Source organism: Calypte anna, chromosome 6, assembly GCF_003957555.1.
Source record: "Calypte anna isolate BGI_N300 chromosome 6, bCalAnn1_v1.p, whole genome shotgun sequence".
Classification (NCBI taxonomy): Eukaryota; Metazoa; Chordata; class Aves; order Apodiformes; family Trochilidae; genus Calypte; species Calypte anna.
In genome coordinates this window covers 22,805,269-22,832,302 of record NC_044252.1, presented here as the reverse complement: position 1 = coordinate 22,832,302, position 27,034 = coordinate 22,805,269, and the positions used below count along the sequence as shown (strand labels likewise).

The window sequence follows — 27,034 nt, the reverse complement described above, 5'->3', positions numbered from 1 at the left end:
AAATGACATTCACATGAAATGGCTCATCAACTGAACCATTTCTGAATTACTGTGTTTGACATAGCAGAGTTACAAGCACTGCTCTTGCATCCATTACAAACATCAAGGGAAGAAAATACCATTCTGTGACATATAGACACAAAGCATTTGGTTTTAGTATTTATTATAATATCAAAAGTATAAAACTGTACAAAATACAAAGGCAGGATGTGGCAGTGTTTTCTTTAAGCTGTCAAAACTGTACATGCTTTGTTTTCAGTAACTTGTTTGATTCACCGTAATTGTAATTCAACCCAAGTGGTCACAGAGAGCTAGGAAACTTTGTTGAGGTACCATTACATAAAAAAAAACCAAACACAAGAATTTAGTTTTAACCTTCTTTTCTTTCAAAAAAAATTCCAGGTGAGCTTCCCAGTGACTTTTCCACTCTTTATTTTTTATGTATAAGGCCTTTAACAGACCTTTTCTCCAAGAGTTAGTCAGAAGGGATGAGAAGGGAGGTAGTTCACCATTTATCCTAGAAATTTCAATTATTTTTATTATCACTTGAGAGACAGCAGACTGTTCAAATATTCCTTACAGGGAAGAAATGAACACAAGACAGATTTACCTGTATACAGCTTTTAAGAGATTTAAAACAAAACCCCTAAAAAAATAAACAAACCCCAAGCCCAAATCCCCACCAAATTAGGCCTATCCTTTGGCAGTGCAATTTGCTGTTCAAAGGCCTGGACCGTAGTTACACTTTCCAGTGTTTTCTATGTTTTACTCTTCCTTAGAAATAAAGCACTGAGCTTTAGCGGTTGTCCAGGAGGACTTACTGGGGTACAATGTTTTGGTGGGTGGAAATTGTTTCCAGCTGGCAAGCTGGCCTTCCAAAAGCAAATTGATAACTTGGGAGGGTATAATCCTATTACTCTGCAGTAACTTTTCAACTTCTTGGCTAGTTTTACATTTTGATACATAAAACATAATGCAGGTTTTTAAAGTCTTTTAGATCTAATACAACATAAAAGGGTTTAAGTCTGATTTTTAATAATGGATATTTCAGTTTTGCTTCAGTCCCTTTTGTTGTTTTTTTTTCCATACAATAAAGTATGAAAGTAAATAAAGTTCACATTGCACTTCCGGTTGCTTATCACACAGCACTGGCTACTTCTGATAACAGAATAATAAGATCAGCCTTTGTGATACCTCAAAAGAGCACAGGAGTTTGAAATCTTTTCAGGACTTAGTACATGAATGCATAAACCCACCACACAAAACTTCATGGCAGTTATCCACAAGTGTCCAACTGTAGGAGTTACTCTTTCAATGCCCTATTCGTGGCTGTGATACTCTCACTATACCTGTTGTCCAGCTCAGGCTATAGTGAATTAAACATTCTTCTTTTCTAAATTGAACAGTTTTTTGCTTATGTTTGAGACTGATCAAACACTTGCTAACCATAAATTAAGTGCTTTTAAAAAAATCATTTTGAGAACACATACCAAGGCTGTTAGCTTTCCACAAGTTTCAACCAAGCTCAAATACCATCTCTGACAGCCATTTTCATATACATATATATATATATTTATAAAAAGCACCACCAACAATTCCTTATTTTAAAGCCACAATGTCTTATCAATCTCCAGCATTTTCACTGTGGATAAATACGAAATAGGAGAACTGAGAAGATGCTGCTCGCATTAGTTTATACAGTTTTGCTTTCCCTGCAGCAGACTGGGTCCACATGTCCAAGACATTCCTCCTTGTCTCAAATCCTGAGGTCATTACTGCAATGACTTGGCACAGTCTTGCAGCTTCCCAATTTACTGTGAGCTGTAGGCTCCAGCAGCCAACAGCAAGTTCCTGCGTGTAAAATGGAGGTGTACGACCGGGGTTGATTTGGTCATGTATGTACCTAGTAACAGCTCCTGTGAGTTTTCAGGCAAGTTTATATGTCCAGTGGCTGTAGTAAAGTCATCAGTTTCTAAATCTTCAAATGCTTTCACAGCATCCCACAGACGAACTGTGTTATCCATTGAACCTAAAAAGAAAAAAGAATAACTGTTTGAAGTCTTTTATTAATGAAACAGGTACATAAAAAAGTTATTGGGGAACAAGTTAACAGAAAATAAAGCTCAAAAAAAACAGGTTCAGTCATAACTGTAGACTTATGCCTTCATCCTGCAAGGAAACAGACTTCAATAAGCCTCTAATACACTGAAAACACACATAAAAGTTATCAGGATTTCAGCTTTCCTGTGATCTAACTTGGATGCCCTGTGAACAAAGTACAAAGAACTACTCTTTCAGAACACCTGGGTCTGGACTGTTATCACGTAGCACTGAAAAAGTAGGACCATCCTGTGGGCTAGATGTCAGTTTTAGGAAATGTCAATGATTCTAAGTCACATAATAGTTTCTTTGTTTGATACAGGGAAGACAGCTGAATTTTGCAGGCGCAGTGGCCTTTGGTTTTACTGTAACATTGGCAGATAAATTGAAATAACGACCAAGCAAGGTTGGATCAAACTTGCTGTTTGCTTTCACTCCTGCAGTAGCAGCTCACTCAGGATTTTCACTGTACTGCATTTAGAAGCATACTACTAAATAAATCTACATTATTCCTAAGTCTAGGAATACCATGATGTAATAATCATAGTTTCTATCCATCGTTTTCCTATCAGTATCTTGAACTTCTTGGCAAATTTCATCAGCTGACAGAACAAAACAAGCTTCAAATTCATTGAATTCCTATATATTTAATCAGTTCACTAAACATAGAAAGATGAAACTTTCCCTTCCATGAAAAGAAAACTGGGAAAAGAGCTCTTCTATAATAGACACCAGAGAATCCAGTTGGACAGGCAGCAAAAAACAAACAAAACAAAACAAAACAAAACAAAGGCTTCACAAGTTCTGCATCTCATAGACCTAATTGTTAATATTACATGCACATTTTTATGCCAAAAATCAACCATGAAAAAATAGTATGGGTGTAGAGATAGCTTCCTTTCTATGCCTTCCTCTCTCTTTAGTCCTGCTGCAAGTTCTACTCCCATTTCAGCATCCTGTGCCTCTCTAGTCCGCCACTTCTTCTCTGCCCCAGTTATTTGTTACTTCAGATTCCATCCCCAACTCTGTACATAGATCCTCATCTTCACTCTCACCTAACTGCATAACTATCATCTAACTGCATTTCTCCTTCAGTTCTGGGACATGGAGGAGTCATACTTTGCAGTCCAGTGAAGCACTTGCCTTGTACCAACAGTTTTAATTTGCTGCTTTTGCTAAGCAAATGATTCTACTTTGTCTTCCTCAATTTAAAGAAACAATTCTATTATTCCTTGTCAGACTTACGGAACACAATGGAAACTTCACTGTTTCCAGTGAATTTTACCTGATGCTAAAATCTCCCCATCTCTACTGAATCTTAGCGCGTAGATCGTGTCAGTGTGCCCTTTCAGTTCTCCAACCATCAAGCCGTGTCCAATATCCCACAGCAGAACTCTTCCATCTGTTGCTCCAGTAGCTAGGAACCGTCCATTAGGAGAAAATGCCAATGAATGAATTGGTCCCTAAATCAGACATTTGGCAGGAGAGAACCAAAGGAGTTAATTAAATCTATCCAAAATCAGTCAGCCAAGGTGCACTGATTCTGAACACTACTCTTCAGAATCTCATCACAGAAACAAAATCCCTTTCACACCAGCTATAGGCCTTTACCTTATGTCCAGTGAATATTCTTACACAATTGCCATTCAATACATCCCAGAGCCGTACAGTCCTGTCTGCTGAGCCCGTGGCAATATAATTAGAATTTGGATGAAATCGGGTACAAGTCACATCAGCAAGGTGGCCAGCAAATATCCGTAAAGGCTGGTAGTGATCTGTTGCCCATAGACTGAAAAGAAAAGCTTTTTATTAATAAAAAGAACCCAAATGAAGTTCAGTATCTGTTGTACAATGAGGAATAAAATTAAGTAATTAAGCAGTGGTTTCTTACAGCTCAGTTAATTGAATCAGTAGGATTTGTTCTTTAGAAATACACTTTTCAGAAAGCAGAAATATTTTGCCAAGTTGTTAAAAAAAATGAAAATACTTATAATCAGATGGTCATATAAGACATAATCTCTTTAGCGTCAGATAATGATATCATTAGTGACAATTAGAAAAGAAAAATCCTTGCATTAAAATACTTGTTCAGTATTTTAATAATGAAATAAAATTTATTTCTAGGAATAGGGTAGGCTGTAGTCCACCACAAACTGACCCAGACAAGTGAAAAATCCACCCAGTTTCTTACCGAGCCACTCTGTCGTGTCCCCCTGACACAAAGTAATAGCCATAAGGAGAGAATTGTGTATCCCATACTGGATAGTTGTGTCCTTTATATCCCACCAAACACGTGAATGTTTGGAGACTCCACAATCTGACAGTGCCATCCTCAGAACAGGACAACAGATAGTTCCTGTCACAGGATAAAGTATAGCATATCACATAACCAACTTAGACACACTGTACAACCATTGCATAAACACTGTAAGATGTCTATAAGACAAACTATATACTGAACAGCATCTTCTCAGCATATCACATAGAAATCAGCATTTTGGTGGGGTAAGCAACAATAACCAATTAAAGCAGAATCAAGTCCTAGGCCCTTATGCAAAAAGGAGACTTCTGGATGTTGATTACTAATTCTGAAAACATTTGCAGCAATACTGAGGGGAGAAAAAAAAAACAAAACCAAACAAAAAACTACAAACAAACAAAAAACCAAACAACCAAACACCAGAGTTGGTCTTTGCTCAAGAATTCCAGTTATATGAAAAATTACTAGTAAACTGTTACTTTAATACTAGTAATAATTCTAAATACTAAATTTTAATACTAAAGTAACTAGTAATACTGTTACTTTAAAAAAATAAAATCTTTTAAAATTACTAAAACAAAATCTCAGCATTCCATAAAAGAGAATTTGTATCATGTTCACATTCTCAGTTCATAATTATACTCTATATCCACGTTCCACACAAAGTTCACTTCTCAGCTATGTTTCTGTGATGGTTGTTTCCTAAACCAGACAAATGCAAAAGCAAAGCTTTAGCCATTTAAACCGTCTGCCTACTGTCCAAACTCTCATAATTACATAATAGTTTTAAATCTCGTATTTTCAAGATATTATTCCATATGTTTGGAAAATAAAGTCTCAACAGAATATGAGAAGCTTCAAGAAGTGCAACGATATGCTGCTTGGTCTGATATTCTGGTTTTCAACACTGTAAGTGACATTAATGCTGCAGTGTTTTTCCTGTCTACAGTTCAGTTACTTAAAACCATCTTAAACTACAGTTTGCAATAAGAGAGTCTCATTTGCCATCTACATCCTGAACCTCAAAAAAGTGCTGGCATCTTCCACTTGAGTTGATTACACTCACATCATTTTTCAAGATGCATAAACAAGAATTTCTTTAGCCTTCTGAAAAAGCTGCATTAAGAACATGTTTGCATTCCATAGTGTATAATTAAAACTCAAGACAAGCAAACTAGCTTTTAAACTTATTTTACCTATCAGGACTGAAGCTGGTGCCATAGACAGGTCCACTGTGACCATATAAAATCTTCAACTCACTTGCTGTTTTCTCATCCATGATCCTCTCCAAGACATCATCTGATTCTTTGTCAATAAGACTGAGGTCTGCAATATTTCAAAGTTTGTGTATCATAGTAACTGTCAGAAGTTCACAAGTAAATGCCATAAACAGGAAAAACAAATAATAGTCTCTCTAGAAAAGGCAAGTATAACGTGAACGTGACAAAGTACCTGGGAATCGGTAAGTTTGAAATATACATTGGCATTTAAAGCATTTTTTACCATTGTAGAATATGAAAATAATGCTTTGCATAACTAATGACTCTTTCTTAAGCCTTCACTAAGAGCTAAAATAAATTAACCCTCGTGTTATTTCTTAAATATACATTGTTCATTCTCTAAACACAGTAACATCTTCTTGATAGAGATGCCAAATTTTCATGCCTTTTTCCAGGAAGTTAATATTCCACAAACACATTTTTTAAGACATGTCTTGACAGCTACGCACTACACACAGCTTTAAATAACTTTTAGTCTTTAGACTGTTTATTGAACGTCACGAACACAACTCAGTTAAGTATCAAGGTTGAGAAACATTTGTGTGGTATCTAGCTTCAACCACAACACACTGTTACATGAACAGCAGAATTAATGAAGCCTGGTTTCCATGAATTTCCATAGTTTTTCAGCTACAGGACACTTTCCTCCATCCTTCTCAGAGTTCCCTATGATTTTCCTCAGAGTACCTTGAGTCGCTCCCCTAAATCACCTAAGCCCATCAGCCTACTACCACCTGTAGCTACTATCCAGTTAAGAACATGGCTAGTTTCACATGAGTTATGGCTAGTTTCAAGCTCTAGGCACTGATCAGCTCTAAGTAGATGGACATCGCCAATTTTCTCATTCCTTCAAAAATGTTTCTAATGGCAGTAAAGGAAGCAGTAAGTGAACACACTGCTTCCTCAAAGTGAAAGCATGTAACTGCTGAAGAAACTCTCCTGCCAAAGACATCTTTCTCTGTTTACACAAAACACAGCTGTCACAAGTAACACATGCTCATCTGAAGTGTTATTGTCTTAATTACCTGCTGCTGTTTTCACACTGCGTAGTTTTTTTGGAGTCACAGACCACACTCTGACAGTTGAGTCAGCAAAGCCTCCTACAATCATGCTCGAGTCATCTGTAATATCCACGGCAGTCAGTCCCTATACACAAAATACACATTTATACTGTTTGCATCTTTCATGATGTATTCCATATATTACAAAGGTAACACAAAAATTAACTCCACTTATTTACAAATATAAGAGGGAAGTACTCTAGGCTAAACAAAAATGCACATAAATTCTGGCACCATTGAAAATAAAGTTATACGAATGAAACACAGTCAATAGTGACAAAACAGTACTGTTTTCCAGTATTGTGGTGCAAAACTTCTGCTATCGTCTGTAGAATACACTTAGGGCCCCACAGGAAAAGTACAGGTGGGAATTAAGGCAAATTTAGACCAAAACAAAGGAACATGTACATCAATTAGCTTAAGGAGTCTTTAAAGACAATTCTGAAGATTTTGGAACATAAACTTCGTAACAATTATTCCAAACATTCCAATAGCCAAGTCTGTTAAGTCTTCTTTCTTTAGTAAGAATTATGTTTATACTTTTGCTTTCCTTTTCTTTCTTACTCAAACTCTTCTTTTACCAACCTGGTAAGCATTAAGGAACGTATAGAAACAGATGGAGGGCAGGCACTCTGGGCCAAGACGCACACGCCTTGCAGCTTCCTTCATGTTCATTACTTTATCCAGCTTGTCAGAGTCTTTCAATTCAGGCAGAGGAATTCTACAAGAAACACACTTCTTTCTCAATGAAAAGCATCATCCATATTGTAAAACTAAGCAAAGGAAGAGAAATTTTTGCATGCAACCCTATTAAAGTATGAAACAAGAATTAGAAAAAAAAAAAAAGACAAAGTAAAAGATTAACTAATGAGAAAAAGAGCCAGTATTTTATGAATTTCAGACAGACAGTGGAACAAGATAAATAATTTAGTACGACCTGAAAAGATTAGTGGGTAACAGTAAAATCTTATGAAGGGAAATCTAGATTGACTCGAAGGGCAAAGACAGAGTTGGATGCTGAGCTTTCCATTACCTCCCTTAGAAGTCTTACAGCTAAAGCTGTGTACAGCTGAAATGGCCAAAGAGCTAAAAAATGTTGTGTGAACAGCAATGCAGATTTGGCATGACAAAACTGGATTAAATAAGACTTCTCTACCCTTGATACCTGTTTTGGGGAGGAGCATTAGGGTCTTGTTTTTTACTTTTTGACCCTACACTATCTTTTTTAGGTTTTTTCTTCTTTGGCTTTCCTTCCTCATTTTCTCCTTCTTCATCTTCATCATCCAAAGGCACATCAAACTCTGGTTCTTTCAATAAGCCAAAGAAAACCTGCAAGGCAATAGAACACAAGATAAAACAGTAATTGCTGTTCTTACTGAAAACTATTTTTTTAATGGAAACTTTTCAACATAATAGTCCAAACAATAAAGCTGCTGCTTTAAAACTGCTATGTTTAATATTACTGCATACATTACTGGTTAGGCTATAATAAATGCAGCACATGTTCTGCTGTTTTACCCAGCAACTGGACAACTGTAAGCTCTCCCACCATCTCTTAGCACTTCCTTGAAGCAGAATCCCTATAGCTTACATAATTTCTCTGTACAGTACTGTGGTACTGCACTGTCAAGGTACGAACAGTCATTGCAGTAACAACTAGCAGTAAGAATTACATCTGTTGTACAAGAGAGGAAGCCAAAAAGCCAGGTGCTCATTTTAAAACCACAGAATAATTCAGGAGTTAGTTTAGGTGTAGTTCAATGAGCTGAATACAAAGTTGCCTAAAGGAGGTTTAACAGTTTCTTCTACCAGCCAGTGACACAACTTGATCTCCCTCCTCCTGTCAACAACTATTAGGACAGTTCTTTTCCTTTGTTCTGTTCATGCTGGCTTTTAAGATCTCATGACAATTGTCAGTCTACACTAAGGTATCTCCCCTAAAAACTAGAAAGAAACGTTCAATTCTAAAAGTGCAAAAATCTTGCCTTCTTACTTTTGCCTTATTAGCCTCTCGTTTTGCCTCCCCAGCCAAGCTTCCAACCATAGCATCTATCTGTTGTTTACTGCGAGGCATTCCATCAAAGATATCAATGTAAAGATGTTCCTGAACAATGTTCCAGATCTGATTGTTCTGCTTTTCCTGAAGATGCCTCTTCAAGAGCTGGTAAGAGTCACGGGAAATACGCAGCACAAACTTGCTTGTTCGGAAATCCAGCATGGTTTCATTTCCTTTCATATGTTCTTTTTTGGTTAAACTAGATAACACACGCAGGTCATCCTGGTAATAGCACTCCTGATCCCCATGAAATCTATTGAAACAATTTCAGGTACAAAAAAAGATCAATCACAAAAACATCTCCTACATGCACACTTATTTACATTACTTTAATGTGAAACATATGCGTAAAGGACTTTTGGAAGCTACTGACTATGTATGGGATTATTTACCTGCTGAAATAAAGTTCACCTTGGGGAAGATATCAGGTTTCACCACTGACTTACTGTGTACCTTAAGAGTACTCAGCAGATAAAAACCAAGATGAAGAGAACACACAAATAGAACCTCAAAGAATCTCAAGCACCCGTAGGGTTCCTGCCTGAAGTAAAGTTACACTAACATGTTTATTTACAGAAACAAAACTCTAATTTGTGGTATCATAAAGTGCAGGGCATTTTTCATTACACAAGACTACTGTATTTCTATCTGATTCATTATATGAATATGCACACTTTATACTATGTTTCTCACTCTCCACTTGCATTATATAATAGCTAACACTTGTCTAGAATTTTCCATTTTATATTTAAATATTCCGGTTTTATTCAAATGATATAAGAGAATATTTGTGGCAGGAAACATTTTAAGTATTTAAAGAACTGTTTTTGCTGACCATATCGGAGGGAGACAAACTTATGCTTTTGGTTTGTGTCCTGGTTTTGCTGAGATAGAATCACAGAACTAATTCTCTGTTCAGAAAAGCTGCATGGTTGGACCTGGTGAATTTTTCCACCCATGACAATTCTGTGATTCAGTGACTTTTGACAAGACTGCAGTACTTGTTTCAGTTCCTGACCAGCCACTGTATGCTGTTTTCCATCATGATCAAAGTCTATAGCAGTTCTGAGCTAGCCAGGAGCTATAGCTAGGAGAAGCAAAAGCCAGGGCAGATGACCCAAGCTGGCCAACAGTATTCCATACCATAAACGTCATGCTCACTACAAATCAGAAAGTTGGATGGGGACAACTCCTTTTCCTTGGTGGTGGCCAATCCAGGGGAGTCTCACCTGTCACTCTGCTCCCAAGGCCTACTCTCCTGTTTGCAGTCATTATCACACTTCTGCCTGAGTTGTGGTACTTGCAGTGCTTAAGATCAAGCTTGTGACGACTATATAGACTGAATATTAGTTTGTGCATTTTATATTAGTATCAATATAAGGTTTTTATTATTATTTTATTAAATCTGTTTCCATTTCAACCCATGGATCTTCTTTTGGGGAACTGCAAAAATTGGAGAAATTTCCCATCTTTGGGAAAAACTGGGAATTTTCCAATTCCCCTTTTGAGGTGAGGAGGGGTCACTAGGTGACAAAACAGCTGACTAAATGAAGAGAAATAGAAATATTTCATAACCAGTCTGAATTCAGAAAACAAATTAAATTTAGGGTTTTTTCTCAAGTGATAGAGAAGTGAAAAATAGTCAGAGCACAGAAAATTATAATTAACCATAAAGTTAATTCCAATACACATTATATGACATTAGCAAATATTTACAGCTTATATTACTTTAGCATCTCGGTGCAATTTTCCAATGCTAAAAAATGACCCCACAATCTTTCCCTTAAGAAGCCACATTTCTTCACTGACACTTTGCAGCAAGAATCATGCTCACCATAAAGATGATTCAAAATCAGATCAAAAGCATGCAGTTTGCACAGATGTATAACATGGGAGATTGGAAAAGGATTTAAAAACAGTAACTGTAACCCATAGCACCATTATTTCAGATTCCAAATCTCTTCAGCATTAGAAAAGTAATATATAAATATATATATGTACATAAACTTAGGCTACGATAGTTCACAGATTTAATCAACACAGGAAACACAAAATAATGCAAATGCACAAACAACAAAAAAAGTTACCTTTCAAAAAAAGACTTTGCTTCACTCTCATGTTGATTGTAGACCAATTCCAAGTACATGTGCACAAAGAGTGGATAAAACAGCTGAGACAACTCTGCTCGATGACAGTCCAGAGAACACTCAATGAAGTGTTTTAATCCACTGTAATACTCCTCATACAGTGTTGGGTCCCCTTGCTGATTGTAGGCAGACAATACTGCACTCACATCTGGCTGATCTTCCACAACAACACCTCCTCCAACTGCAAAATCATAGAACAGCATAGTACAAAAGGTTGTAAGACAGCCTGGGAGAGCTAGCAGATACACAGTGGCTAACAACTCTGCTGGTAAAGTAAAGCACTCATGGGAAAACATTACACTAAGCCTTGTGCTTGTTCAGCACCAAGTTTAAAAGATACGAGTGAGAGGATCGGGGCACATTATAGTCCAGTAGCCAATTGTCCTGACACTTTCAGGCTTATTTTTTTGCACTTACCCCACCAAGAGTTGCCTAGAAGATATTTAATATAGTGCCTAATGCAGGTAGGATTCTAAGTGTAAAGTTATCTTTTCTGTTAAGGCTAGAAAATCTCAAATGAGGCCAAAAAATCTTTAAGCTGTAAGATATATCTGCTATAATTTCGCTTCCAGTTAACAAGCAAATTAAATTAATCAAGTGAACAATTCACCAAGACCACTACACAACCATTACAGAGCAGTGACTTTTTGTTACTTCTAAACACTGTTGAGAGCTCTGTTCTCTATAGCAGTAATTACATATTTTCATTGTTTTGTCTTCTATACAAAAACAATCATATCAGGTGACACCAGGAACAATCTGACTTCATACATCTACTGGAACTCAGACATATCAGTTCCTGAAATTTCATTATACTATTCTTACTATACAGAACACCTTGATTAAAAATAAAAATAATAATTAAAAATCCAATTACCTAAAGGACATCTCAAGTACCCAGCAACTCAGTCCAGAAATGTATAAAGCCTCCTCCTCAAGCACTCTATGCCTCTTACTTCAAACTGCAGACTGGAAATCCAGACTGTGTTCTCGTCCCTGCATCCACATCTCGGAACATCATCTCTAACTACAAAGAAAACCTTCAGCCTCCTACTACGCTGTTAGTCGAAATGGGACAGAAAGACAAGGGGAAGCACCTCTCCATCTGAGTGTTTCCTGCAAATATGATGGATACTCTGCTCTTGGTACCTTATGCCAGCGGGGGACGTGCCCCAGGAGTTCTCGATCTCTTCCCGAGTTGTACGGGGGAATGACACACCCAGGGGTCCCTCTCGAAGATCAGGATAGACTCCCGTCCCAGGGATGGCCACCCCAAGGGAGGTATGACCTGACAGCTACCCTTGTGTCCCAGCATCACTGACAGAGGGACCCGCCGGGAAGGAACGGCCCCCACTCCAGGAATGGCTCCGCAGCCCCGCGAGGGACCCACCTTTTCCCGGCGGCAAGGAGGGGACCGCCGCCACCCCGGGGCTAGAAGAGGCGACAGTGGAGACGCTGCCTCCTATCGCGATGGCGGCAGCGGTGGTGACCCGGTTGAGCAACGCTTCGCCGACGGCGGAGTCCGCATCTCCGCCCGGGGCTCCCAATAGCCCGGCGGCGGTGGGGCTGAGGGCAGCGGCGCCGAGGTCGTCGCCGAGCAGGCGAGCTTCGCGGCGCAAGATCTCCTCGGACTCGCGGAGGTTGCTCCGCCGCAGGAACTGCAACACGGCCACGAGAGTCTGCCGGTCCAGCGCCGCCGGAGAGGCGGCCGGGCCCGGTGCCGCAGGCTTAGGGGGCGCCGAGTCCCCACCGCCCCCCGCCGCATCCCCTTCGGCCGCCGCAGGCGTGGGAGCAGCAGGAGCGGTGGCGGTCGGAGGGGCAGGGGGGGGCTGCGGGGATGTCCCCGCGTCAGGGTCCGGCTTCACAGCCACCACCTCCGCCGCCTCCTCAGCTAGTGCCGCCATCTTGCATCGCCCCCCATTCACCGGCGGCGGGCGGCCGCCGCCAGGCGCGGACGCTCTTGCGACAGTCAGGGCAAAGGATGGGTACTGCCGCCGCTGCCCACCTGGGCCCTCACGGCTTCATTTTGCGACAATCCCAGGAACGCTTTCCGGCAGCAGGGGGTGCATGAGGCAGAAGGAGTGGTTGTGGGGCAGGTGCCGAGCCGCGGGTGTCCTGGTCGCTCAATAAGTGTTATTTCGAGTAGTGGCTGGGCGAATATGAATCACGGAGTTCAGCAGTGCTTGAGGCGTGCAAATTCGAGCAACCTCGTTCAGATATGGTTTGATTTGGTGTCAATAAGCCACTACCTCGGCCCTCCTTAGAGGAGATGAAGGATGGCGTTGGGATTGTGTCCTTAGGAGCCTTGCTCTGAGTGAAATTCATTATGGCTGGATCACTTGTTTTTCCAGGCATTTCTAATATTGTTTCTTTTATTCATATTTGGTAAATACAGATTCGTTGGTATTAAAGAATTCAAATCTATTTTTGAATGAGACCGGTATCTTATAGTTGACAGGCTTTCGTGAAAAATGAAATGTTTACCTGTGCTTCATTAGCGAGAGACTTAATTCTAAGATAGAGAAGCGACGATTGTAAAGCGATGGTAAGAGAGCTGCAGGCTATTTAAATTACTGGCTGCTTGAGTCTCAGCGCCCGAGCATAACAGCCGAGCACTGTGTCCGCTAAAACTACAGTTCCCAGCGTGCCCTGTGCCGCTAAGGCTCATGCGCCCCAGGTGGACTCCTCAGGCCGACTACCGCTCCCACCGGCCCCCGCGGGCGGGCAGCCGCCGGTCCCGCGTTTGCCCCACTCCCCGCCTCCCACCCCGAGCCATGGACATGGAGGTGGACGTTGGCTCTGTGGTCTCGGGGCTGTCGGGCGGGGATGGAGCGGGCGTGGGCCTGGCCGGTGAGGACCAGGAGACGGAGGGGGCTCCCAGCTGTTCGGGGTCGCGCTCCCTCCCCTTCGAGTTCGAGCGGAGCCGCTCGGGGTCCAGTGGCGATGAGGACGACGACGATGATGAGGAAGAGGAGGAAGAGATGGAGGAAGAGGAGATCGAGGGCGACCCGGGGGCTCGGTTTGGGACGGGCGACGGGGAATTGGATGCGGATGACGACCGGGAGGTAAGGGCGGGGGGGGGGCCGAGGGCCTGGGGCGCTCTCTGAGGCGAGGGCTCGACGGCTCCGGCTCGCGCCAGGCCCCGCTCCCGGCGTACCCTGCGGGGGGGGAGGGGGTGAGGCGCGGGGGGCTCCAGGTGGGGGCGCGCGCTCCCCGCCACTTCAGTGGCGGAGCCGCCGTAGCCTCTGGCGGGACCGGGATGTTGGGGGCAGCCCCCACCGGAGCGTCCTGGGGGTCCAGAGCGGAGCAGTGCACCGTGGGGCCGGCCCTGAGGAGAGGAGGGGGCCGGTGTGTGTGTTTATGAGGAGGGTAGGAGATGGCCGGCCGGGCATCCTGCCCTGCTGTGGGGAGGTTGCTGAGTGTCAAACTGCTTCAATTTACATGCTTTTGGGGACTTCTTAAAACTTCCAGGTACAAATCTGTCCCCACTCCCCCTCCCCCTTAGGCAGTGCAGGCCATATAGTAAAAGACTTCTTATCATTCATTTTATCTCTCATTTAAGTGAAGCCGTTACAAACTCGCGGCATAGCTGAGAGTGTGGTAAGTGGCGGCATGTGGGCGAGATGAATGGTGTCATTGAAGGAAAGAAAGCCCCTTAATCTGTCTTTGAGAGTGGAAGAAACAGAACGTAAAATTCTAATGTGTTATCTTTTTCAGACAGATCATAGAAGGAACTTATTTTTTGAAGTAGTAGAGGTCTTACAGGAAAATTATGAAATTGGTTATATCCGTTCCTTACAAATGCAGTTCATAACCACAATTTACGGCAGTGAAATTTTAGTCTTTACTTCAACGGGTATTTGTATAAGCCCTAATTGTGTGAAGGAACAAGAGACAGTACTGGTTAGACAGTCTTGACTGGGGACACAAACACACTTGCTGAGCATTTTCAAATAATATTATTTGCTCCTAGTGTCCACTTCAAGCTTGGGGACTATTTGATACTCTGAAGGATTTTTTCCAAAAGAGCTTTTCCCAAAAGGATTGTTAATAGTTTGCTTTTCAGATATGATTCATGAAACACACTGGATTACTGTTCACAAAAAGGTCAAGTCAGAAGACCAGATGGAAGTCTTTAGAAAAGACCTCATCGAAAAACCCATTTCTGTAGTGTGTTAATCCAGATTTTTTCATGGTTTAAGGCTCTGATATTTTGGAAGCTGCCATCAGGAAATTTCATGGCTTAGCCTGTGTATTCAAACTCTTACAAACCTTTCTTTGTAGCGTATGATAAACCTCGCAGAGTTGACCCCGTACATCCTGTGTTCCATCTGCAAAGGTTACTTTATTGATGCTACAACTATTACAGAATGTCTGCACACCTGTAAGTATCAGTATTGTTACTCTGAGAGTACAGTTGCAAATTCATCAGCTGCTGATGTTCTGACTCACAAAAATAGTGCTCTATTTGATGTCAGCACATGTGTTTTTCCTTAAGGAAAATATGTTTATGGATATTTTAAGTGTCAGAAAATAGTGAAATCTGTCAGTCATGAAGTCACCTTAGTTTCTCAGGTTGAGACAAGGTGATGTAGGGAAAGATAAAGCCCAAGCAAAATAAAAAGAGAGGGGTTTTTTTGTTTGTTTCTTTTTTTTTTTTTTTAAATGAGGCTCTAGGAATTTGAGTTTGTAACTGAGAAAAGAAAGTTGAATGGCCTTGCTCATTCTTTAACTGTTGCTGGTGCAAGCTTGTAAATTCAAAAACTCAGTAAGCAGCAGGTCAGATGCTGAAATGGTTGTATGCACTCATAGAACAGTTAGTCTATAACCTGATGAATAGAAATGGATGGATAATGAAAAACTTATTTTAATGTTCTTGTTTTCCCCTCTCAATCCTTGTATATTTTTAACAGTTTTACAGATCTATTTTCTGTCTAAGCTAATAAAGCCCTTTCTGTGAGGCTGACTTTTTAAGCCATATCCTCCTTCACACCTGAAGCGAAGAATCTTGGCTTCCAAGTCCTTCCAGCCTCTAACACTACAAAAGGAAAATGCTTCTGTCTTTTTTTCTCTCCCCCTACCCTCCCTGTTTTTTTTTTCTGGGGCACTACTTACTAGTTTGATATATGCCATTTCATATTCAGCGCAGTTTGAAATTTAGGAAAATGCAGAACTGTTCAATGTGCTCTTCTTGCTTAAACAGATGGTGTTGTATAATGGATGTGATTTTTATGGGGTTTATTTTCTTTACAGTTTGTAAAAGCTGCATAGTGAGACACTTCTACTATAGCAACAGATGTCCAAAATGCAATATTGTTGTACATCAGACACAGCCCCTTTATAATATCAGGTAATAAGTTCATGCCATCTTTATACCTACAGTTTTTTGGAAGTTTTGTTGCTTGCTTTTAAATGTTTTGTTTTACACGCATGTAGCACTTTATTTCAAATGAAAAGAACAGTTACATGAAAAACATTGTGTTCTTTGTTTATGTACGTTTCATCTCAATAGTGAAGATAAAAGCACTCAGTTTCTTGTTTTACCTAGTTTGCATCCCTTTCTAGGGTTTGTAGTCCCCTACCGTGGGCATTTCTTTGTGTTTTATGCAAAGACTATGCAAAGATTTAGATTATATGAAATTTTCTATATTCGCTTAGGTATTTTTTTAGAAAAAGCTTTGCTGCCATGGTGTACTTAGTAACTCTGAAAATTGGATTTTAGTTTCTCAAACTGTCTGTGTAGTCTTGAAGGGTGGAGCTTTTAATTTTACATGGCTTCTGTTTTAGCTCTGCTGTCAGCACATGAATGTAGACAGATAGAGTTGCTCCTGTGTCACTTTTCTCTGTGTGTGTGTCATATTCCAGTAATCTATTCGGCATCTCTGTTACAATTTCATGAAAACCATTCTGTATTGTATCGAAGACACTTTCATTTTTTTTCTCTTTAATAGACTGGACCGGCAACTGCAAGACATAGTCTATAAATTAGTTGTCAATTTGGAGGAAAGTAAGTCCCTTTCTTTATTGTCATCTAGAAATAGAAAAGACTGAACAGGAAACAGGATTTCAGAACCCTGTTTCTACACTGAGCTCTTTAAGATAGTTTTGTAACATTTGGTTATAAATCTTAATTAATCAGCTGTGCCAACTGACATCTTTCTGGCTGCTAAATGCTGCTAACTGCAGATAGTATTTCATAGTCACGCCTCACATTTTTGTGTAAGTTCAGATTATATCATTCCACATCAAAGTTCTCTTGCCTCTGTTGAAAAAAAAAGTTGCTAAGACTGATTTTATCAACTGCTTTTACGTTTTCATTACTTCCACCTTAATTTATATATATACATATATATATATATATATATATGTATATACCACGTGTGTTCACTTCCACAGTATCATTTACCTGGAGCTTTGAGGGCCACTGAGTCTGCCCAGTCAGCCTGGGTAAACTGAGTGAAATACACACATCTAGTGGACGTAGATGAACTATAGGTGGTATAAAAATAGTCATGACAGCCAAAAGGATATTAGTTTATGCAGCTGTTTCAGTATGAGTTATGCCCAGTTTCTCTGATTTCATCACAGTTTTTACTAACAAACTCTTTGTCTTGGTATCTTAAGCGTCCCAGCTTCATAGGGAATATTGCTGATGATGAAGGTTTGTAGGGACTTCAGAAAGTTTTTACTGCTCTGACCATTGGAAACTATAGATAGTCTCAGCATCTGAAATAACATTCCAATATGTTCAGGTTTTTTTGTTTATTTTTTCAGGAGAGAAAAAACAAATGCATGACTTCTATAAAGAAAGAGGATTAGAAGTGCCCAAACCAGGTGAGTTGTAATCACTTCAGAGGACACTGTTAAGGAAATATTTACTATGTAATTTATTCTTAAAGAATTTTCCTGAAATACAAGCTCACAACTGAAGATCTGTAGTACTGGAAATATGACATTCTAGGTTGCCTGATTACCATAAATTGTCACAGTTCTTAAATTACGAAATTACATTAAAATGGTAGCACTTAAACCCCAATAGTGGATGGGATTTTTAAAACAGATTCTATGTTGCCAGCCACCAGGAAGTACATGTAACATACCTTGATTTTATTTTCTGGTCCTTAGTAAATAATAGACATTATGAACGACTAAAAATAAGAACTTCTAAGTCTGTTGATGTATGACAAATTATTCCATTTATTTTTGTCTTGCTGACAAATAAACAGTTCTTTGGAGAAGTGCCGTGCTGAGTGCAATTAAAACACTGGTTCAGATATGTAGCATGGAGTGTATAAAGAGCTGATCTAGTAATTAAAAAAAAAAAGAATTAATTACATTACTCTTCTTCCTTATGAGCTGTTTTGCTTGGCACACGTTAGCATATTCTGCTGCTTTTACTTCAAGTTGTGTCTGCATTGTGGCTATTTGAATATTTTAGCTGTCCCACAGCCAGTTCGAGCGAGCAGAGGAAGACCCCGAAAAGTTCTGGGCTCTGTGTTCCGGATCCCACCAGAACTTGACATCTCTATACTTCTGGAGTTCATTGGGTGAGTTGTGGGCACACATAAGATCAAGTGGCTGCTCTAAGGGTGCTGCTTGTGTGTGTTAGATTGTTACTGGGTTTTTGTTGTCACTGAACGTTCATTTCTTCCATCTCAGATAGCAGGTGGGAAGCTGGTTTTACTTTACAGTGCAATAATGACAGCCCACTGTGCATAGCTAGATGATAATGAAATGTGTAAGGTGGCTTCCTAGGAAAATGTCATTCTTAAAAGTGTAGTTTTAAAACTTACTTGTGTTTATTTTGTTTTTAACCAAGTAGTGTAATTTTTAGTAGACTGAATTAATAAATACCTTCGTCTTACACTACTTTAAACCCTGTGGGTGGCAGTACAATTAATGCTGGCCATGTTAGAACTTGCACATCTCGGGGGCTGCACCTGTAAACTAGGCAGTGAGAACAGTGAGTAAATGTTGTAGGTGGGCTAAAAATGTGGTCTACTAGTAAGTTTGCCTGACTGTTTCCCAGACTTTCATGAGTTATGGTGAAGCTTTTGTATGAGGAGTCACCTTTAGTGATGGATTATGAGGGGAAAATCCAGCTCAAACACTTGGGTTGTTTTCAGGAATATGGGAAGGAGAAATTCTATCACTGTGGCCAGGTGCACATTTATATGTTGTTAACTGAGAGAGGGTGACTGAGTAAGTATTGAAAGCTGTAATTTCTCTGATGGCACCGCACAGTGCAGAACCTCAACTGTGGGAGGGAAGCAGCCTGACTTTTGCAACTGTTACCTCTCTATCCAGATTGCGCCTGCTTTTGACCTGAACAAAATGTTCAGACAACTCAAATATGCCATCATAGCAAGCTATTAGTATTACACACATGATGTAAAGCCAAACCATCAGAACTTGGGATATTCTAGCAGCAAATTCATACCATCTTATTCAGCCTCACTCTTTGTAGACATCACATACCAGTCTTTTCATATGCTATGTCCAGTGTTTCCATTGTACTTTACTTCACTCAGTACAGAAGAGATTTTCTCCATGGGTAAATTTTGGCCAGGTAGGTAGTGGTGTTTAAGTTTTGTTTGTTTGTTTGTTGGCTGTTTTTTAAGTGTTGTTTGTCACATGGCTTATTTTATTAAATGGATGTGAAGCAGGAAGAAGAGATCTTCAAGCTAAACCCCTAGGAAGTAATTTCTGACTGTTCTCTAGAATGTCTTCAAATCTGTATACCTGACTTAATTTCAGTGTTCATTTTCTGTATTCCTGACTTGCAGAAGTGCTGAACACTCACAAGCGCAGCTGAAAGCAGTGGGAGTCATAACTAAAACTGTAGTATCAAGTATTCTGCAGACAAATTCAGTCTTGGATGTGCCAAGTTAGGCACTTGCAGTTCTTGGTTACCTTTCAACACAGTCTTCTCAGTTTCTTCTTTTTAAATAAGGTATTATACTGCCATATATACTGTCATTACACTAAGTAAGGTGGTATGGAAATACATTTGAGTGTTCAAGAAATGATACTGAGGATTAAGAGCAGGATTGTCATATGCAAAGTCGATATCTGTATGTTAACAGATATGATATAGCTGTTCAGGCTGTGACTTGTCTATTGTACACTCAAAACATAAATATAGTTTTTAATTGTACTTATAAAGACTTCATTAAAGATTGTGATATAAAATGCATTATTTATTTAGTATAGTGACCTGCTGCTCAGGCATGCTTTTTAACCCCATTGGGTAAATTGTGATTAACCATATAAAAAGACATAAGGTAAATGCCTTGACTAAAATCTCAGTAGAAAAGAGTAAATCTAGTGTTATTTACCGTGAATCTCTCTTGGGTTAGGAATGTACGTGCAGTTATTTTCTCTGACTGTACCTCATTAAGTTAGCATCTAGATCAGAGTTTTAGGGATGCTCATCCTGGGATACAGAATGGGCACCAGCCACTGCTGTGCTGGCCCGGCAGGTGGCAGAGTGAGCACACGGAGTGAAGTGGCATTGGAGTGTGCTTTTATACCAACAGCCCCATGTCTTTCTCAGTGATAATTTCACTGTAAAATTAATTTTAAATTAGACTTTAGTTTCAGGGATGTCTCTTTCAGGGTAAAACACTTGGTGACTCTGTAAGAAAGCTTTCTTAGATTGTCTTGAAGACAGGATTAGGTACAGTTTGAACTCACTGTAGCTAAAGTCCTTTGGTTTAGATCTCCCCTGTTAAAGTCTCATGGTTGCTCCTCCCTCCATTGAGTCTCAGCAGGTATGTTTTGGGTTTTTTCAAAGCAAGAGGACTGAGGGCTTTTCAAAGCAGAAGGCAGCTTAGACCTTCAAAACTGATAAATGTGTATCTGCCCATCTGTGAAGCAAGATGACTTCTGTATCTGTATTGTATTTGGCTTTTTCTGGTAGTTTTAGTTAAAGCTTCCATTCCAATGTTAGCTGCAAAGCAGGCAATATTGTACAAATACCATCTATACTATGTGGAAATCTGCCCTCTCTGATTTTGTTATTTACATGTAGGGAAGTACAGAATGTTCCAAACAAAAAAAGAATCATTGCTTAACAGCATCTACTTTTTATTTTACTGAGGGTTTTTTTAACATTTGATTTTCTTATATACTTTATATATAAAAAGGTTAATAGGTTTTCCTCTTCAACAGTCAAAATTAAAGTGCCTATCTTGGCAATGGTAGATTAAGAACGCACATGGATGAAGAGAAATTGGAACAGATTGAACCAGCTAACAGAAATTGTTACTTTGAAAGTTTGACTGTCTACATTGTGTCTTTAGAAGAGTGTATTATTTAATCTTCTGTGGCTGTGGGGCTCTATCAAAGAAAATAACAGCTGGAGTGGAAAAGCTTTTCCATGTTTGTTTTTTAGTAACTTTAAATTTCATTTCTGCAGTAGAATTGGGTGATAGTTTTACTGAACTCAGAATAGCTGTTACATATTTAGAGGTGGAGTTACTCAAGGTAGCCTGCAGTGTCTTGCAAATGTGTGGTCTGCACAGGTGTTACAAACACATTTGTTTGCTATGTAAAACGGTCAGTAGTAGAGTCCATTTATACTAACATCTGATTTTTGTCCTCTCTAGTGCACTGCAATACTGCATTTTTTTCTCTCAGGTGTACATACTTGCAATGCAAAACTGGTTAAATGTTATTATTTTTACTTAATTAGTTAAGAATTTTATATATTTCACAACAAGATGGAGGTGCTGATCATAGAAGGTCTGTAGTAGGTCACATGCTTATACTGTACAAATCAATGAACCTCTCCTGAAGTCAGATGGCAGTATGGTCATTTGCCACCTTTGTGTGTATTTCACCTTCCAAGAGAAACACCCCCTGCTTTCCTGAGTTCCTGGATAGCATTAATCCTGTGATATAAATAGCCTGGAAAGGGAGCAACTGGCCCAGAAAGCTTCTTTGGTGGTTGGGCATGTTCTGTCAGCAGCTTCTTAGGTACTGTCTGCTAAGGTTCCCAGTAATAAGGAAGATCAAGGAGGAATGTTTAAGCAGCATTAATATTGCAACCTACTGCTATGAAAATGAATGTTATGTTGTATTTGAAAATGGCTTTATGCTGTGTTGGATTTTTTCATTTCATGTAGACAAACCTTAAAGTCATAAATAGCTAAATTCCAAAGAAAAATGGAGTACCAGATAAAGGGTAGACAAAAAAGATATATAAATTAAATATAATATTTCATGTTTTAGAGTTTAATGAACAGAAGACCCTGATTTGTAAAATAAGCTTGATATACCAGACTACTAAAATCAGTAAGTCACTATTATAATAAAGATCTTGAGGGTGTTAGTAACTATTAACTGTAGCAATATTGACTGTGTTTACTCTTCTCTTGTTTTTCAGAGCTAACGAAGGCACAGGGAATTTTAAGGTGCAGATGTGATTTGAACTTTTCTCTTACTATTTACTTCAGAAATATGCATAAGCTGAATATGTTTAATTTAGATTCTCTTACACTGAGTGCAGCCTGAACTTTTATCAGCATAGTGATAATCAACCTGGGATTACAGTGTACTTCCAGACCTACATATATATATCTATATTGCATTACAGAATAGGAAAAGAATGCTTCTCAGGCCACATAATTAAAGTTTTGGTGGGAGAATGGGAATGAAACCGATGAAATTTCACCTAGGTCATTCTAGCATGTTACTCCTGCATCTGTCTTCTAAAGGTGCACTACTATGGCTTTTACTGGAATCCCAAACAAAGGTGTAGACATTGTCAAAAATATTGGTTTTTGAACATGATTCTCTAATTGTAGTGGAATGCTTGCACAGGCTATTCAGAGGCAGCATACCCTGAGGTATAACAATAGTATAATAAATTGCTATGTGCTTAAACATATAACAAACATTGGTACAATATACTTACTAAGCCAACAGAAAGCTGCTTTTCTCCCTCTCTTCTCTGACAACATTTGTTGCCTGAATGATGGCTGTTTTGCTAAACAAGTAGCATTCCCAATCCTTGCTAAAGAATAACTCTTCATGCAGACTTCTTACAGAGATGCTTTGGTACAGATTCCTAGAGGAATTGCATGTCGTTTCCTTCCTTGGTGATTTCATATGCTGTAGTTAGAGATGCTCAGTGTGTCATTCCTCTATTTTGGCTAAACATTTAGAAAACAGGGTTCTATTCAAGAGCAAGAAGGAGGTGTAATTTTAAATTACTCAGTATATCTTGCATTTAATCTTTAATTGTATTGGAATTGTAGGACTCAAAAGATGGAATGGCACAGAATAATAGAATGTAGGAGACACCTAGCTGGTACAGTTAGCAGGAAAATTTTGCTGCTGAAGAATTTGAGGGGGGAAAAGCATGTTAGTAATTTAGTATGAATTGCCTTGATTTTACTGATTTCCTTCATGTTTTCATTGAAGTTGATTTTTAATCAAGATATTTTCAGACACAAATCTTAACTGTTAGATTTTATTGCAGTTAATCTTACTATTTTAAGAGTAATTATATTTGTTACAGCACAGCTAAAGAACAATTTCAGACTTTCATACAGATTTAGGAATTTTTACCAAGAGTTGAAATGTGGATATAGTTTCATAAGACGAAATTAATCTGTAGGAGGAAAGCAGTGTTCCTGAAAACATCTGCAGTTTTCATCATTTGTTACACCCAGCATTTTTGTTCTTTTTAACCTTATATTTCACATTGTTATTTTCATCTTGCTCTTGTACCACCTCCCATCCATCTTGTCTTGCATTTGCACTTCATTCTGCCTTGTTCTTTACCATGTTAATTATGGGGCACTTTAGGGTAGTCCAACCCTGTTTTTAACTTAAGTGTTGTAATACTAAAATTTGTGTAAAGACACATTTTTCCTCTGGAACATTTCAATGCAAATAGCTTTGCCTTTTAAAAAAGATACTTGGCTCGAACATCATTAAGGAGTGTTTGTGATTCAGAAAAGCAGTTCTTCTCTTTTGTTTTTTTCCATTTTAAGCCATAAATATTCCTGCTTGTTTTAACTTTAGTCTTGTGAGGATGTTAAAAGATGAAAGGCTGCCCACCATTACTCAGAATAGTTCTGTGCTGCAAGTAATCCTGCTTTTAATGGTCAAGAGTGCCACTCAGCTTATGTGCATATTTAGATTAGTGCATATTCTATGTGAGTTTTAAAAAAATGCATCATTTAACTGGTGTTTTTCTACATTTTCAAACTTCTTGCTGTATATCAATGCCCTGCTTCACTCTCTCTCCTTTCTTTCAATCCTTATATTCTTTACTACACTATAAATTCATGCCTTTTTACTCTACTTCATGACCACTTTCCCAATCTTTTCATAGCCACTTCTCACAAAATGTAACCTGATTCATTTTTAGTATTGCTCTATCCTTAGTTACTTCTTTATCTGGCTTATTTTCTGAATGAGATGTTTTCAAGCTTTTTTTCTTAAGTGTGAGGAGTCGGGGGAGAGAGCAGGTTACAAGGTTCATTGCCATAAACTGATTTATACGTGGCAGCAAGCATAAATTCAGCATCATGAAGCTTGCAGCAGTATGGTTTCCTAGATCAGGTCTGACTGTCATTTCTGGCTCTTGCACATGAATTAATCACACTATTGTTCCAAAGCTACAGTCATCTGGGATACATATTTAAATTTATGATTGAATTCAAGGGTAGTCTGACCCTTCTTTCATATTGAAAAGTATGATGAGCCTGGATAGTAAATCACAGCTGCTCAGAAGTCAACATAAAAATCAAATTAATTGGCTCTAAAGGTAATCCATTTATCACACTGAATGCAGTCATCTGCTCTGCCATTGTGCCTCTTCTCTTAGCTGCCCATCTCAGCCATCAGCTGTTTGAAATTTTACCCGTAGAAGAAAAACCCATTAAAAATTTTAAGACTGGCATAACAAAAGTCTTGTCATTGGAGTCTTTGCTGTGAAATTATTTAGAAATTATAGGAAAAGATTTCGGACAAGTCTCGCCCTTGTGTTCTGCATAGTAGTGTATTTTAATTGATTCTTGAATTTCATGGAGTATTAAGTTGATTCCAGCCCAAGCCATAATACTTCTAGAATGCTAAGCGACTTAAGCTCCTTGCATTATAAAATGACATGGTTTAATTATCCAAATCATGTTTGGTACACAGGCCTGATTTGGAGAAAATAGAAAACTTCAGGAAATAGTTCAGGAGCTTCTGATGAGTAAATGCTTGTGGGGGAAAAGGTCCTAAAATGCTGTTGTAATGTTAATTTCTTTGACGAATTAATAGCAAATATAATTTTTTTTATTTCATATTTAGTCCTTTCCCTATGAGGTAATCTGGAAGTAGATCAGAGAAGGATTCAGAAATTTAGCTGTCTCCTTATGTTATTGGGCTTTCATTTGGATTTGGGGTTTACAAGGGATGGTGACCAAGAGAATACATTGCCTTGAAATGTTACCTTTCTTCTTTGCAGCCTTTGGAAAAAAAGTTTGTGCGTGTTTCAGGGGAGGCAACAATTGGTCATGTGGAGAAATTCCTCAGAAGAAAAATGGATCTGGACCCAGCTTGTCAGGTATATCACTTGTAGAGTCACTTAGAAATTTGCTGTGATCAATGTTATGACTGCTTCAGAGAGACCTTTTCCATTGCTCGTTAGACTTGAGGTGTAACACTAAATTTTCTTAATGCAGTAAGGATTAAAAAATTAAGTTTTTGAGATATCGTGGTCCACATGGGAACAACTTTCCCAACTCATTTGCAATATGTTTAAGTTTTTATTACAATACTTTATTATTTACATTGAGCTTTTAAAGTACCATGTAAGAATTCAGCAGGTGAAATTCCAGCACAAAAGATACTGCTGTTTCAAATATAAAATTGAGTATATAGGCAGAAAAGTATTTGAGTGTAGAAGGATATGAAGGCAGAGGCAGGTAGGAGTTGAATAACAGTAAAATGTAACTGATTGTTACAGAAGTAAGCAAGGGCTGAGAAAGAATGATACTGTGGATGGATGTGTTGAAAGGTATGAATGCAGATGTGGGCATATGCCTTCAAATAAGAATCCAGAGGAGCAGAGTACAAAAGAATTTAACAATATTTCTCAATAATTTTGATAATGCATGTCAAAGCCAGTTTTCAGTTCTTCAATATATATTTCAGCAGATGTTCCATTGAGAAGGTGCCAGTGTTCCACTGTGTGTAACAATTCTTAGTGCTGTCAGTTTCTGATAAGTCAAGCTGATATTGATGTGAATAGACAATTGGTGGAAGTTAAATGCTGGCTTTGGAGTTAAGGCTGTTTTCTTCATACAGCAGTAGCTGTTGGAGGCAATACAGCATGACTGTGTGCCTCAGTATGAGTATTTATTCATGCTGCTTACATTTCAGTGGTGACAAAGCAAATGAGATATAAATAATTCATCATTCTGGTGAATTCATCATTCATTTGCTAGGGTTCTCTCAGTGAGAGTCTCTTTACCTTTCAGGATGTGGTGACTTGATACTCTGAAGAAGTAAAAGTACTTCAAAATGAGGCTAGAGAAACTTGCATTGAGTTGTTTATGTGAGGGGAAGGAATTGTTTTGTTTGTATGAGTTTTCTGTAGTACATCAGAATCTCAATTTTCAGGAACACTGAGCAGCCCTTATGGAAACTGCAGTTACCTGTCTTTCAAAATCAAGCTAGGTCTGTGGGTTGGATATTTTGCAGTCTTGAGATTAGCTAATAGAAATAGCTACAGAATTTTTTCCTCCATCAGTTATTTCCTGCTTAACGGACAAGATTAGTGAGTAAATGTTTCTGTGTCTTCAAAGCTGATAATTTAACCAACTTCCTTTCTCAATGCCATAGAATCATAGAATAGTTTAGGTTGGAAGGGGCCTTAAAGATGACCTAGTTCCAACCCTTCTGCATGGGCAGGGACACCTCGCACTAGATGGGTTGCTCAAAACCCCATCCAACCTGGCCTTCACTTCAAGGGTTGTCATTGATCATCAGGGAAGTCATTGAAGATTAATAAGCTTGATGAATCATGTCTTACTCCAACTTCCAAGGATGCCTAACAAAACAGAAACTGTAAAACAAAATTAAGGAGAAACTAAATTAACACAGGCAGAATTTAGGGAAATATG

The 27,034-nt window shown here is 39.0% G+C and overlaps 2 protein-coding genes across 5 annotated transcripts in view; one reads left to right on the top strand and one right to left on the bottom strand.

The window, feature by feature from the left end:
* Positions 1-146: 146 nt before the first annotated feature.
* Positions 147-12,821, bottom strand: TAF5 (TATA-box binding protein associated factor 5). Its single transcript, XM_030452893.1, has 11 exons — positions 12,295-12,821; positions 10,845-11,085; positions 8,695-9,010; positions 7,867-8,030; positions 7,287-7,422; positions 6,666-6,786; positions 5,557-5,686; positions 4,292-4,456; positions 3,712-3,889; positions 3,386-3,563; positions 147-2,029 (listed from the first exon to the last, which is right to left on the bottom strand). Exons 1-11 carry the CDS (start codon positions 12,806-12,808, stop codon positions 1,812-1,814), a joined length of 2,361 nt encoding a protein of 786 aa, XP_030308753.1. The 5' UTR covers positions 12,809-12,821; the 3' UTR covers positions 147-1,811.
* Positions 12,822-13,628: 807 nt separating this feature from the next.
* PCGF6 (polycomb group ring finger 6) overlaps positions 13,629-27,034 on the top strand; it is a 38,178-nt gene continuing 24,772 nt past the window's right edge. For 3 of the 4 annotated variants that reach the window (XR_003987704.1, XM_030452904.1, XM_030452903.1), the window contains exons 1-8: positions 13,629-13,969; positions 15,189-15,288; positions 16,158-16,254; positions 16,856-16,911; positions 17,679-17,738; positions 18,343-18,451; positions 22,294-22,321; positions 25,375-25,473. Coding sequence is in view for 3 of the 4 variants with exons in the window: in XM_030452904.1 (XP_030308764.1) it covers positions 13,679-13,969; positions 15,189-15,288; positions 16,158-16,254; positions 16,856-16,911; positions 17,679-17,738; positions 18,343-18,451; positions 22,294-22,321; positions 25,375-25,473 (840 nt within the window). In the remaining variant the exon portion in view is untranslated. The remainder of the gene's footprint in view (positions 13,970-15,188; positions 15,289-16,157; positions 16,255-16,855; positions 16,912-17,678; positions 17,739-18,342; positions 18,452-22,293; positions 22,322-25,374; positions 25,474-27,034) is intronic. The other variant, XM_030452905.1, reaches the window with a different exon arrangement.